At 48.4% G+C, this 15090-nt stretch overlaps 1 protein-coding gene across 1 annotated transcript; it reads left to right on the top strand.

Annotated features, from left to right (window-relative positions):
- Positions 1–96: 96 nt before the first annotated feature.
- LOC6617466 (cubilin homolog) lies at positions 97–13148 on the top strand. Its single transcript, XM_002041747.2, has 15 exons — positions 97–416; positions 476–751; positions 960–1143; positions 1427–2179; positions 2245–2997; positions 3064–3759; positions 3836–5572; positions 5638–5800; positions 5980–6344; positions 6405–7086; positions 7145–9471; positions 9540–10037; positions 10093–11886; positions 11955–12630; positions 12689–13148. Exons 1-15 carry the CDS (start codon positions 121–123, stop codon positions 12940–12942), a joined length of 11454 nt encoding a protein of 3817 aa, XP_002041783.2. The 5' UTR covers positions 97–120; the 3' UTR covers positions 12943–13148.
- Positions 13149–15090: the final 1942 nt, after the last annotated feature.

Raw genomic sequence — 15090 nt, 5'->3', positions numbered from 1 at the left:
GCGCCCTAAGCCAGCACCGAGAGCAAATCCAAATCGGCCGAGAAATCTGCTCAAAAAAAAGAAAATATATATATATATATATATGTGTACGATTTTAGATCCAGCCTGCTTATCTATTTGATGATGGTTACGAATGGGTTTGATGGGCGTTTTCCCGAAAACGCCCCCGCGCTCCATTGTGAGTTGATCTGGAACGTAAAGATCGACGGGAGCAGCACAGTTGGTCATCGAATATCCAGCGGAACGGATCTTATTTTTTTTTCTGGTGATTTTAATGTTCAGTGGAAGTGCTCCTCTCTAAAAAAAAAAAAAAAAAACAAAATGGGAGGAGCTGCGAGGAGCAGACTCCTGTTGTGTTGGACACTCCTTGCGATCATCACAGATACTTGGCCCTTTGCCGAGGGTTTTGTCAACTCGTAAGGACTCGACTCGATGGAATATAGTGTATACTGGCTAATATCACAACTGCTTCTAGGCCAAAAATTATAAGCAAAGATGGCAATTTAATTTTTGAATCCGGTGCAAATCGCAATATTAGCTTTCGACTGAGCGGAAATTCGCGGCTTACCATCAACGAGGAGTTGGATGTTATGGAGCTCTTGCTGGCCACCAGTGGCTCCAAAAAGCGTTCCGGTGGCAAGGATGATGATTTCGTGGATGCACGCGAGCTGGCGGATCAGCTGACTGATTTCAATAGGCGCGCCTTTGGAGCGAATGGCTTGAGTGCAATGCTGCGAGTGCAGCAAAACAGGTGAGCATTACCAGAGGTATAACCTATTCCGATCTGTGGAAATATGGAAGTGGGATCATCGAAAATTGGGATGCACCTTAATGTGCTTATCCTTATGCATCCTAAATCGTATAGGTCAAAAATAACAATAAGTAAAAGCTTAATAACTATAGGTATATATTTCATGTAATATGTATGAGGTTGGTTTTTCATTTTTCCTTTGGGACAGGACCCGGGGATCGATGGCTCTGATGCGGCGTTTTCAGACGCGACTCAGAGCGGTGGAGAACCGGGTGGATCGGATGAAGACCCAGTTGGAGGCCAACAGCTGTGCAAGTGGACCCTGCGAGAATGGAGGCACCTGCTACAACACCTACACCGGATTCCGTTGCCAATGTCGATCGGTATTCGAGGTGGGTATACACGAATATAAATCAATCGAATCGTCATGATAGACCAGTAAAAAGGGGAGTATTTATGGGCGTCTAAGGTGGTAACAGAACAAATTCTATATACCACGGAATGAGATTACTAAGCTGACTATTACGATGACTATTGCAAATAACCTTATATTATAATAAATAACGAGAATTCTTTAGAAAAAGATTACCGATTTGAAAACTGTAAATGGATATGAATTCTTAAATTTTTTTTAATTTATACTCTTATTGCTTTAATATTTAAAATATATTGCAGGGCACCAAGTGCGAGCTGGACGTCAACGAGTGCGCACTGTACGAGGGCACCGATCTGGGTTGCCAGAATGGAGGACAATGTCAGAATCAGTTCGGCACGTACAGTTGCCTGTGCCAGCCGGGTTGGCATGGGATGCACTGCACCCAGCGCAAGGCGGATTGCTCGCAGTCCAGTACCTGGGAGCTGTGTGGCCATGGATCTTGTGTGCCCAGTGCAGACGATGCTGGCTATCGTTGTATCTGCGAACCGGGTTGGAAGACCAATGGCCTGACTCCCATTTGTGGCGAGGATGTGGACGAGTGCAGCGATTCGGCCGCCCACAAGCCCTGCTCCACCAGCTGCATTAATCTGCCGGGCAGCTTCACCTGTGCTCCCTGTCCCGCCGGCTTGACCGGCAATGGAGTCAGCTGCCGTGACTTGGACGAATGCCAGACGAACAACGGTGGATGCAGTCTTAGTCCCAAAGTAGATTGCATAAATACCTATGGCTCGTATCATTGCGGCGAGTGTCCCGTTGGCTGGACCGGCGATGGGCGAAAGTGCGAGAGAAGCCCCCAGGACTTTGACATCCCAGCTGGACAGACGCCAAGAACTTGTCTGGCGGGCAACAATCCCTGCTATCCGACGGCCAGCTGCTTTTTGATCTCCGGCACCACATCCTGCAGATGTCCAATGGGCATGGTGGGAACGGGATACGGCCCAAATGGCTGTGTCAATGGCACGACCACAAACTGTCTGGGAAATCCCTGCCTGGTAAGTTGCTTTCTAGGTATATTCTTAAGATCTCATTATAACCCACATTTTGAATGCTCTATTAGAATGATGGCATTTGCCTGGACGCCGGACCCTCGAACTACACCTGCCTGTGTCCAATTGGCTTCCGTCCGCCCATCTGTGAGCCACAGCCGAGTCCGTGCGATCAGCATCCCTGCAAGAATGGAGGACGTTGCCGTTCCACCACCAGTGGGGATCTATTCGTCTGCCAGTGTCTACCGGGCTACCGTGGTCGACTTTGCGAGACGCGCTTCAGCAGCTGCAATGGAATGCTGAGTGCCCAGAGTGGCAGGCTTAGGTATCCGCCGGAGGGCACTGGATACGAGCACAATGCCCAGTGCGCTTGGGTGATTCGCACCAACGAATCGCTGGTGGTAAATGTCACGTTCAACAGCTTCGATGTGGAGGATTCCACGGAATGCCGCTTCGATTGGCTACAGATCAACGATGGCCGTTCGGCGGCTGCCCAGATCATTGGACGCTATTGTGGTAACCATTTACCACATGGCGGGAATATCGTATCCTCCGGCAATCAACTCTATCTATGGTTCCGATCCGATAACTCGACGGCCAAAGAGGGATTCGATCTCACATGGAACTCGATGCAGCCGCAGTGCGGCGGTCAACTGAATTTCGAGACACATGGCACACTCGCGTCGCCGGGATCGCCCGGAAATTATCCCAAGAATCGGGACTGTCGATGGCAACTAGTGGCGCCCACCACCAAACGCATCAAGCTGACCTTCTTCAGTTTGCAACTGGAGCAGCACGCAAATTGCAATTTTGATTATGTCCTGGTGAGTTTATCTGCAATTTATAGGGTTTTCTCCCTTGCTAATCCTTAATTACCATACTTCTTTCAGATCAAGGACAGCATTTCCGGACGTGAGCTGGCCAAATATTGCACCACCGGAGCGCCAGCACCGCTGCTTTTGCCCACCCATCTGGCTGAGATCCATTTCCATTCGGATGCCGAGGGCAGCGATACTGGCTTCCAGCTGCACTATTCCGTGGAGGAGCGTGTGCCCGGCTGCGGTGGTGTCTACACCGCCCAGGAGGGCATCATTTCTGAATCATCCACAGCCAATGACGAACCAGGAGGTGTCTCCTGCGAATACGAAATCCATTTGGCCGTGGGCGAGCAGGTTGTCATTCAGTTTGTGAGTCTGGAGCTGGATGCACTTGACTGCCTGGAGGTGCTGGATATCACAGACGAGGGTAGTAGCATTCTGCAGGAGAAGATCTGCGGATCGGACGCGGCGCGTTTAAATCCTCCTACCTTCACTTCGCAATTCAATCGGCTGAAGATTAAGTTTTATGCCCGGGCCGGCAGCTTCCAGTTGAACTACCGGATGGCCTGCGATTATAAACTGGACAGTGGGCAGGGAACTATTACCTCACCCGGTTATCCCAATCTAACAAGTTCGGATCGTGTCTGCACCTATACGATTAGTACGGCCACTAACACGGTGATCAGTCTGAAGAGGATCGACTTTCAGTTGACCAGTGACCAGATCTTTTATGACGACAACGATGAATGTCTGACCACCAGCTTGAGAGTGAGTTCCGAAACGAACGCATACCTACTTATTCCATATTACCTTTATTGTAACTTCCATTTCTTTTCCTGCACAGATCAACGATGGACTAAACCGCCAGATCCTGGGACCCTATTGCGGCAAGAATCAGCCGGATGAGAACTTTGTCAGCGAAACCAACTACCTGCAACTTCACCTGGCCACGAATAAAGACAGCATAGGGCGTGGCTTCAAGTTCGAGTATCGAGCCCTGGCCACCGGAAACGATAAGTGCGGTGGTGTCCACACCCGTTCCGGCGATCACGTTCACCTGCCGGTGGACGGCGACTCCTATGCCGGCGATGCCACCTGTTACTGGGTGATAATGGCGCCGGCGAACAAGGCCATCCGCCTCCACTGGAACAGCTTCAGTTTGGAGAGTTCAGTGAACTGCGGCTATGACTATTTGGAGATCTATGAAAGCCTGGGTGCCCAGGTCAACGACGAGAAGAGCAAGCCGATGGCCAAATACTGTGGTATAAGTGTGCCGGAGGATCTGATCAGCCACTCGCGTCAGCTGGTCCTCAAGTTCGTGTCGGACGACAGCGAATCGGAAGGAGGCTTTGATTTAACCTACATCTTCGAGGATCGAGCCCAGTGCGGTGGTCACATCCATGCGTCCAGTGGTGAGCTAACCTCACCGGAATATCCGGCCAACTACTCGGCCGGCTTGGACTGCGATTGGCATCTGACCGGTACGATTGGTCACCTGCTGGAGATTCAGCTGGAGTACTTTGACCTGGAGCAGTCGCCGAATTGCTCAGCCGATTATCTGGAAGTGAGGAATGGAGGCGACACTGATTCCCCACTGATCGGACGCTTCTGCGGACGGGATATACCCGCTCGGATACCAGGTTTTAGCCACGAGATGAGGGTGATCCTTCATACGGATTCGGCGATCAATGGTCGTGGTTTCCGGCTGCGCTGGCGAATCTTTGCCTTCGGATGCGGCGGAAGCCTGCGTTCGAATATGGGCGCCATTTCGTCGCCCAGATACCCGAACTCCTATCCCAACATGGCGCACTGTGAGTGGCGAATTAACTTGCATCCCGGGTCGGGTATTTCACTCCTCATCGAGGACATGGAACTGGAGGGGTTGAGCAATTGCTACTACGACAGCGTGAAGATCTACTTGGACATTAGGCTGCCCAATCAGAAGCCCGACAAAGTACTCTGCTCGAACAAAGATCTGCAAAATCCGCGCATTCAGCTGGATAATAATAAGGGCATCATTGTCTTTGATTCTGATACGTCCAACACATTCCGCGGCTTTCGAATATCCTACAAGGCGAATTGCATTCGAAACCTGACGGCCACGACGGGAACCATTGAGAGTCTGAACTACATGGAACCATTCTGGGAGACCATACCCATCAATTGTAGCTGGACCATTCGAGCGCCCAAGGGCAATCGCGTTCAACTGGAAGTCTCGCATTTGGCGCGGCACGAGCAGCACGTCCCGACTGCCACCATTCCCGGCGGATTGTACATTGTGGACGGCAGGAATGTCCAGGAAATAGTCACCCCACAAGCGGTGAACATCAGCGGCGAAGTGCTGACCGTCGTCCACAATGCCAGCAATGTGAACTTCCAGCTGGACTATCGCATCGATGGCTGCATGGAGGAGCTGCGCGGCGCGTCCGGATCCTTTCAATCGCCCAAGTATCCGAAAATGTATCCCAACAACCTGGAGTGCTACTGGCTGATCACCGTCGAGCAGGGTAGCGCCGTCGAGCTTACGATCAACAACATAGATCTCGAGGAGAGTCCCAATTGCACCAAGGATGCGCTGACGGTGAGCTTGGGGCTTCCTCCACATGGGGTTCTCAAAATTTGAAATACTAATCAAATGTTTTTCAGGTTTCCAACCATAAGAATTCGGTGGCAGTCCACGAACGACATTGCGGTTCCACGACCAAATTGGTGATCACCAGTTCTGGTCACAGGCTGCACGTGCGTTTCATCTCGGACAATTCTCACAATGGACTCGGTTTTGAGGCCACCTATAGAACTGTGAAAGCAAGTGAGTAATATATATTTCATATAAATATATGTAAGTTATCACTTATGCTTCGAGATAACATGTAAATGCAGCAGAGCACGAACTGAAATTAACCTCTCTTCTGAAATTAGAGGCTGAAAATAAAGTGTTGCATACTCTTGTGCACCTTTTTGAGTGATTATTAACCTTTCTATCCACAGCTTGTGGTGGCAAACTGACGGCGAGAAACGGGGTGATCGAATCGCCAAATTATCCGCTCAATTATCCAGCTCACAGTCGCTGCGAGTGGCAGGTGGAGGTCTCCCAGCACCACCAGATCGTTTTCGAGATGGAGGATCTTAATCTTGAGTCGGGCTACGACTGCAACTGGGATTATCTGGAGGCCTACGATCTGGCGGAGGACGATTCGGAGGGTGAAAAGCTGTTCAAGATCTGCGGCGACGAGGCGGAAGATGAAGAACTGCTTTCTTCCTCATCCAATATGGCTGTGGTGCGATTCATCAGCGATGATTCCGTCTCGAAAAAGGGCTTCCGGCTGCACTTCCACGAGTCCTGTGGCCAAACGGTGAAACACTCCGGCACCTCCAAAGATCATGTAATAAATTCTCAATTTTCTATTCCCCAGATAATCGTCGATGAAACAATGTTTGATTACATCCAAATGTCCAGGCAGGCGGCGCGAAACGAGAGCTGCTTATGGGTGTTCCAAACCATAGAGCCCAACAAGCGCATCATCTTCACCCCCACCCATGTGAAGCTGCGCGAGGATGCCAACCAGCAATATCCCACGGAGGGCGATTGCCTCAATGTGGGCGTTAAGATCTACGAGGGTACGGAGCCGCAGGGAACACCGCGTCTCAAGTTCTGTCGCTCGCATCCGCCGGCCTTGATCTCCAACGGCCAGGCTCTGACCGTCAGTGTGCCGCTCCAGCTGGTGGAGGAGTTCCAAGGACACTACATGACCATGGACACGTCCTGTGGCAGTGTTTACAATGCTCTGTCCGGCAAATTCACTACGCCCTATTACCCCGCCTCGTATCCGCCAAACATTGAGTGCGTGTGGTTCCTGGAAGCCAGCATGGGTAACTCCCTCAGTCTCACGCTGGAGTCGATGGACTTGGAGAAGTCGGAGGGCTGCAATCGGGATTATCTGGAGGTGCGCGAGGAATCGGAGAGGGGAGAAATGATCGGCGTTTACTGTGGCAATGAAGTGCCCGGCGTGATTCACTCGCGCGGTGCCATCTGGATGAAGTTCAAGAGTGACGACGACAATGTGGGCGAGGGATTTATGGCCTCCTATAACTACGGTGAGTGTATATCCTCATTTTTAAGGTTTTCATTTAATTAATAGTCCTCCCTACATAGAGCACCATAACGAACTGAATGGCACTGAAGGCAGCATTGAATCGCCGCACTTTCCAAGCAAGTTCCAGGATCCGGTGCCGTACAGCTGGCGCATTACGGTGGACAAGGAGTACGTGGTGGCGATATCCCTGCTCTATCTGAGGGATCTGGACCAACCGCATTTAAATTTCTACGACGGCTATTCGGACATTGGAGCTCGTATCGAGGTGACAGATCCCGACAAAACCATCATCTCCAGCACGAATGTGGTTTACTTAACGAGCAGTCGAGGTCCTTTCAAGTTAAATTGGAATCGATTATCCAAGGAGGCGCTACGTTCGAATCGTACGGCGGAGGAGCGGACACGCCAGTGTGGCAACCAGTTGATTACAATCGATCGATCGGTGATCGGATTTCATTCGCCTGGCTATCCCAATGGCTACGAGCAGGATCTCAATTGCTTCTGGACTTTGGTGCCCTCGAATCCGGCCATGCATGCCGTCCTCACACTGTCCCAAATCGATCTGGAGGTATTTAGCGCAGATTGCATGGCGGACTATGTTAAGATTTTTAGTGGAAGCGATCTTCAGAATTGGTCGGAGCTAAGAACACTGTGCTCCCTGCCCACGAAGTCTAGTGACCGAGTCTTCCACGGAACGCCCTATCTTAGGGTGGAATTCGTGACGGATCCAAGTGTGAATAAGACGGGATTCAATGGCATTGTGCGCACGGCCTGCGGTTCGGAAATTACTGCCTCCAAGGGTCTGGTTAACATTACGGAGATCATGAAGGTCATTCCGCGGCCAAACCAGGATTGTGTGTGGACCATAAAAGTGCGCCAGGGTCGTAGAATCAAGATCGATTTCCCCAACTTCCAGTTGCAGAACAACGTGGCCACCGGGTCGAGTGATTGCCGAAATTATCTTCTACTCCGCAATGGAAACGATGAAGATTCGCCCTTCTTGGGCCATGGCAAGTACTGTGAGGATGTCGTGCACGAAGTCCTGAACACCACCTCGAATAAGGCCTATATAAAGTTCCACTTTGCGAGTCCACCGCGCTTCCTGGTGTCCTTCCGCTTCGAGGAACTGCGTTACACCCACTCCGGCCGTATCCAATTGTCCACCTCCGGAGAGGAGCAGTTCATTAGCTCACCGTATTACCCACATCTTCCGCATCCCCATTCCGAGTGCATTTGGATCGTTGAAGCACCACCAGAACACCGCATAATGCTCCACTTTCAAGGCGGATTCGATCTGTTGGACGCAACCGGGGAGCCGGAGGAGTGCCAACGGGAATTTGTTTTGGTCAACGATGGCAGTACGGAGCTAAGACCGGAGATTGGTCGCTATTGTGGCAATCGTAAGCCGAATACGATCTACTCCACCGGTAACCAGCTGAGGATTCGCTACTTCACTGATGTCTCGGAGCCACATATGGGCTTCTCTGCCAGTTTGAGTGTGGCCCGATGCGGTGGCTCCTTCCATAGTCCGGAGGGCATGATAGCCTCGCCGTCGAGGGACCTTCTTATGATTCACGAGGAAGGCAAGCAGCTGCAGGAGTGTGTGTACACCATCGAACTGGAGAAGGGCAGCACCATCGATCTGACTAGCGAATATCTGCAGATACCCACGCTGCGAAACGGTAGCTGCTCGCTGCGAAATCACTTGATGCTCGAGGAGATGGATGCCTTTGGATTGGACGGTGAGGAGAATATCGTGGACACCCTAATGCTCTGCGGTGAGGAAGACAAACACCTGATAAGTGAGACGAACAAGATCGTGTTCCGATATCGCTTCCTGGATGGCATTCCTGCGGAGGATCAGGGCTTCCGTTTTAAGTACACCTCTCTGGGCTCGCGATGCGGCGAGACCATCTACGCGTCCGTGGGAGTTCTTCAAACACCCGGTTATCCCTTAGGAGTACCCCATCCCATGCACTGCGTGTGGCACGTGGAAGTGCCCAAGGGCAGGAGGGTGCGTCTGGAGATTCTCGACTTTAACACCGGCACGAATGTGGAGCTCAGAGGAAGGATTGGCTTCCGGGGTCGCCTGACCGTGGCCAACGATTTCAAAATGCAGTCCATCCTGGGTCGCTACAACGTCGATCCTCCTGCGGAGGTGCTTTCCTCAGACAATACAATGGGCATCGATGCCTTTCTACTCCCCATTTTTCAGAATCATGGAATCAAGCTGCGGTTTAGTTCCTATGGCTCCAGTAGCTGCCCGCGATTCACGTTGCTAATGAATGAGGTCGCGGATATTCAGTTCCAGCGGCTCAATATTAGCAGTCCGCTTCACTGCAGCTATAAAGTCGTCCCACCATCCAATAGTACCGTCCTGATTCGGGTAGGTTATTCATCGCAAATGAACTGTTCATTTTAGGGATAAACAAATGAATTTTGATCCTTTTTCAGGTGAAGGAGTACAACACCACCTCCGTGATGATGGGGAATACACATCTGTGCGCATTGCTCTCTCCGCTTAAGTTTAACCGCTTGGAGCAGGAGGAGCAGCTCATACAGCGCATTCTCTGCGATTACCAGTTCCCCGCTCCTGGCAATCCCCAGCCCTCCATCCGGGTGCCTTTCCCCATTCAACTGGTCGTCTCGGCATCAGCCCGCAACGCACTGACCAACCTCGTCCTGAGCTATAGCACACAGTGGTGCGGCGGAGTCTTTATCATGGAGCCGGGTGATAATACAACAGTGCACCAGCCATTGGGAATGGAGTCGGCAGCAGGACCCATTGACTGTGCCTGGGCCATTGGACCCTATACGGATGCCAGTGGCGAGGACGACGTCCTGGTGCCCCAGGACATCCAGCTGGAGGTGTCGGTATATAACGTCAACCTGCCAGCACCGAGCCCGTCCACACAATCTCCGGCAGCCCCATGTCTGCATCACTATCTTAAGGTAAGGTATCTTTTTGGACACGATATACATATATAATACATTGCTTTTGATTTAGGTGTACAATGGACCCGATCAGAACTCACCATCGTTGGGACTGTTTTGCAATCAGGCCACTGCCGTAAACATGGTGGTGGAGCGAGGTCTTTTCCTGGAATACCACTCCGATAATTTCTCAGCCAATGCCACCTTCAATGTGTCCATCAAGTATGGATCTGGATGCGGTGGCAAGTTGGTTTATCCCTATAGGGCCATCGACTTTTCGGAGCAGTACAAAAACAATGTGGAGTGCATCTGGGAGGTCGAGGCGGCAATGGGCTACCACATCGGTCTAACATTCCAAGGACGCTTTTACATCGAGGACAGCCCCGGTTGCACCAAGGATTACCTGCTCGTCCAGGAGCGCAACGAGACCACTGGCAATTGGACCGACCTTCAGAGGATTTGCGGCCGTGTTGCGCCGGAGATGATAAACACTACTTCACCGTATCTCCGGCTCATCTTCCGCTCCGATGGCGATGTGGTGGCCGATGGTTTCTTGGCCAAGTTCGAGAGGAATTGCGGTGGCCTGCTGTACGCCGACAGCAATGAACAAGAGCTGGCCAGTCCGGGCTATCCGAACGGCTATGAGACGTATTTGCAATGCAACTGGACGATAGTGCCCAGGAATCCTTCGATGGCAGGAGTCCTGGTCAGCTTTGTCAATTTCGATCTGGAACAGGCGCCCATATCGGTTTGCCTCTACGACAATCTCACAGTGACCACAAAGGACAAGGGCAAGGATCCGCAAAGTACCATTCTGTGCGGCGTAAAGCATAACCACGAGTATCGGGGCAAGGAATACGTTAATCTACTGCTCCGAACGGATGGCAGTCACTCCGGTCGCGGATTCACATTGCTCTATACCAGCCGCCTTTGCGGTGGAATTATCACGCGAACATCAATGGTGGAATCACCCATACAGCATACGGATAACACCCTGCCACCTGGCAGTGATTGCTATTGGAATCTAACCGCCCCGGCGGGTTACAAGTTCAACATTAAGTTCCTATTCATCGACTTTGAGGCGAATAGCAATTGTGCCTACGATGGCGTCGAGGTATTCTCCGGACCCATCCCGGACGAGCGATACAGGTGGGGACGCTTCTGCGGTCGCATTAACGAGGATCTGCCACTGATCAGTATTCCCCAAGAGCGGGGCATCATACACAGCTTCTCGGATGACCGGGATCCTTCGAGGGGATTCCGTGCCTTGGTGCGCGTAATGCCAAATTGCGATGAGAAGATCTCGCTGAACGGATCATCGCGTTATGTCTATAGCAAATTCAACAACGCTGGCGGTTATCAAAACGATTTGGACTGCCAAATAGTATTTCGGGTGAATCCTGATCAGCAGATAAGCGTGGAGTTTAGTAATTTCCATGTCCAAGACTCGGACGGATGCCGCAGTGATTATGTGGAGTTGCGCGATGGTGGCGGAACCTTTGCCGACATCATCGGGCGTTTTTGTGGCCAGAATCAACCGCCCACCTTGAGATCCACCAGACATACGCTCTACATGCGCTTTGTCACCGATAATAAGGTGACGGATACGGGTTTCCAGGTGACCATCAATGCTATTCCCCGACTATGCGGCAGTTCAGAGATTACGTTGAGTGCGGATGGCACCACGGAGGTCACCATTAATTCTCCGGCAAGGACGCCAGGTGGCAATTACCCCAATGGAGTGTCGTGCTTCTGGAAAATTAAGGGCGATTCCCTGCTGAGGGTGCAGTTCATCAACTTTGATCTCCACGGACCGAATCAAAATGGTAGCTGCATGGATGACTATTTGAAAATCTACAATAGTGAGGTGAATTGAACAAGTCTTGTTTAATTTGTATCTTTAATTTAAATTATCTCATATTTTCCCCTATCCAGGATGCACCGCTGTTGGAGCAGGGATTGGGTACCGATCTGGTATTCAATGGCCAGACCTCCAGACAGAACGGTCTCGGCTTTGCCACGGAGCATGTGTACTGCGGCAATGTGAAACCGGACATCTATTATGGCCAGTCCAGCGAGGTGTATCTGAAGTTCCGGTCAAAGGGATTGGAGCAGCGTGGCGGATTCCAGTTGCAGGTCGCCTTAAACTCCAACCGAGAGCGCCACTACGATGGACTGCAGGGCAGAGTGCATTTATCACAGTCGGCCGATTGCAACATCATTATCCGGGCACCACCTAATTACACCTTAAGTTTGTACTACACCGAGTTGATATTCGGCACCTACGACTGCGAAATGGAGAATTTGGAGGTGTTCGACAGGACGAATCGATCGCTGCAGCGCGTCTGCTCCTTTGTGGACATGGGCAAGTGTCTGTTCAGCAATGCAAATGAACTGCGGCTGCAGATGAAGACTGGCTCGTTCTTGACCTCGCTGGATCTCACATATCTGGCCAGTCCGGTGGAGAAGGGTCCTGGTTGCGGTGGTCAGTTCTACAACACTGAGGGCATCTTCTCCAATCCCTTCTATCCGAACAATGTGCGCAATAACTCCGAGTGTCAGTGGATCGTCCGCGTGCCCAGCAACAATGTTGTATTCCTTACATTTGAAGGTGAGTTGAAACCAATTGTACAACGATGGCATTTAATAATTATCCGTTCCTCGTTTAGTCTTCAATCTGGGCTCCAAGACCACCTGTCACACGGACTACCTGCAAATCCTGGAGCAGGACGGAACCGGCGAAGAGCGCGAAATGAGACGCTTCTGTGGCGAGGACAATCCAAAGTACTACAAGAGCCAGCGCAGCCAGGTGCTCGTCCGCTTCCACAAGACCTTCAACTACGACGGTATCGGTTGGGTAATCCGCTTTGCCGGTGTCTACTCCGACCATCAGATACCCAGATACCTGTTGAGCGGTTCCTAAACGCCTCTCCTCTTCAGCCGCCATCGGTATTAGGAAACTTGAAATCAAATTCCTAAAATTAAATCATTTTTATTGCAATAAATACATCTTGGTAAAGGACAACTTCTCAACTTTAAAGATCAAGATGTCTATAATTCTGTCAAGATTAGTTCAGATTTTAGGTTTTAATCAACCGACAATAAAAGTGTTCAGCCCTAAACGAATAACGATCCCTATAATTTTTTTTAAAGATTTATGGAAATTCATTTTTGGTTAATTTTTCGCATATTTTGTGGGGATAACTTCAAAATTTGCAAAAATGCCAAAAAAATAGAATTTGCATTTTTGAACACAGTTTGATTGGAAATTGAATTACGAACTCAGCGAGGTATAACATTCCATATTCAGGCTATTATTTTTAATTTTATTATTAAACTTATTATTTTAAGTACGAAATTTGGAAACACGGCTCTTGCCAAAAACTTGATATTTACAAACGGAATTTTCGTCATAACTTCCATAAAAATTGTCATATAGACGAAAGAATAACTGTTTTGAGCAGCTAATTGCCAGTGCTAACGATCCCTATCACTTTTTGAAGAATTTAGGAAAATCAATTTTTGGGTCAATTTTCGCATTTTTTGTAAGGGTTAACATCATCAAAATTTGCAAAAAATTCCAAAAAAAAGAATTTGCATTTTTGAACACAGTTTGATTGGCAATTTATTTAAGAGCTCAACGAGGTATAACATTCCATATTCAGGCTATTATTTTTAAAGTTGTAGCAAAAAAACGGATTATTGATGTACGAAAATTGGAAACATGGCTTTTGCCAAAAACTTGATATTGACAAACGGAATTTTCGTCATACCTTCGCAAAAGTTATGACTTTGTCATAAAGATGAAAGAATAACTGTTTTTGGCTGTTAATTACCATTGTTAACGATCTCTTTAATTTTTGGAAGGTTTTAAGGAAATTTATTTTTGGGTAAATTTTCGCTTATTTTTTTTATCAAAATATGCAAAAAAAAAGACAAAAAACTGGAAATTTAATTCTTGTGACTGGCGTTTCCTTTTCGCAATAAAATTGTGTTTGGGTACTCTAAACCTAAATGTAAAATCCATTTTCAAAGGTGACTAGATGGGTTTAACAAAAAAAAAAAAAACCCATTATATGAAAAACTACATCTAGTTGGCCGAGAAATTAACTGTCATTTTTTCTTTGGAATAAAGTTGTATTTCGACCTTCAGGATAGAGAAATTTCATTTGCCTTCGAGTCGAGCTACAAGCCGGTCGCATTTCCCTAACAAGTTACAAAAATGTTTCAAAATTTTTACAGTTAAAAAATACAGTATAAAAGTACAGTATAAAAATACACTAAAAGTACAGTCACCTCAAAGCGCGTACACATCGTTACAGCTACAGTGCCGACGAAATGTCGGCACAGGCTTGGGTCGTCGCCCGAATCCGAGGAATCCAAACCAGGAAACGAATTTGATAATGATTCGATAATGTTACTCACTACTCATGAACACGATACTTTAAAACTGCGATGCTTTACACGTTGCACGTTTCTATTGCGATTTACAATTAGTTTTGCCAGTTCATACAATCTTTGATTATTGTAAGCTAAATAAATATGATAACACAGGAATTAACACTACCTACAGTCACAAGCTAATACCAAAAGAAATCAGAATTTGAAAGCGACTAGAAGTAACACTAATTACACAGAAGCGTACACTGAAGACACCAAATGTTGTAACAAATGCACTGAAGACACACAATAAAATATTGTATGGCGCATCCCAAAGAATAAAAACATCTATGATTTGAGCTAAAAATGGGCTTTATTGCTATCTTTATTTGTTTTTGTATGAGTTTTCAAAATTTGTGTTTAATTCATAGTGCATCAGAAGATGCATCGAGTACAGTAGTCAATGCCTAAATGGTCGAACAAAGCTCAAAGCTTTGATAAAACTAGGTTGTTTTCAGGAAAATGTTTTTTTTTTTTTTTGACGAAAATTTGACAAAACAGTTTTTCAGTAGAATTCTCATTGTTAAGCAAAGTACGATTGAAAATTTCAATAGGAGCTTATTTTTAAAAATAAATTGACAAAAAATTATTATTTTTGAGCAAAAATATAACGTTTGTGCGATAAATATCG

Source organism: Drosophila sechellia, chromosome X (genome assembly GCF_004382195.2).
Source record: "Drosophila sechellia strain sech25 chromosome X, ASM438219v1, whole genome shotgun sequence".
NCBI lineage: Eukaryota > Metazoa > Arthropoda > Insecta > Diptera > Drosophilidae > Drosophila > Drosophila sechellia.
This window is presented reverse-complemented; position numbering and strand designations above follow the sequence as displayed.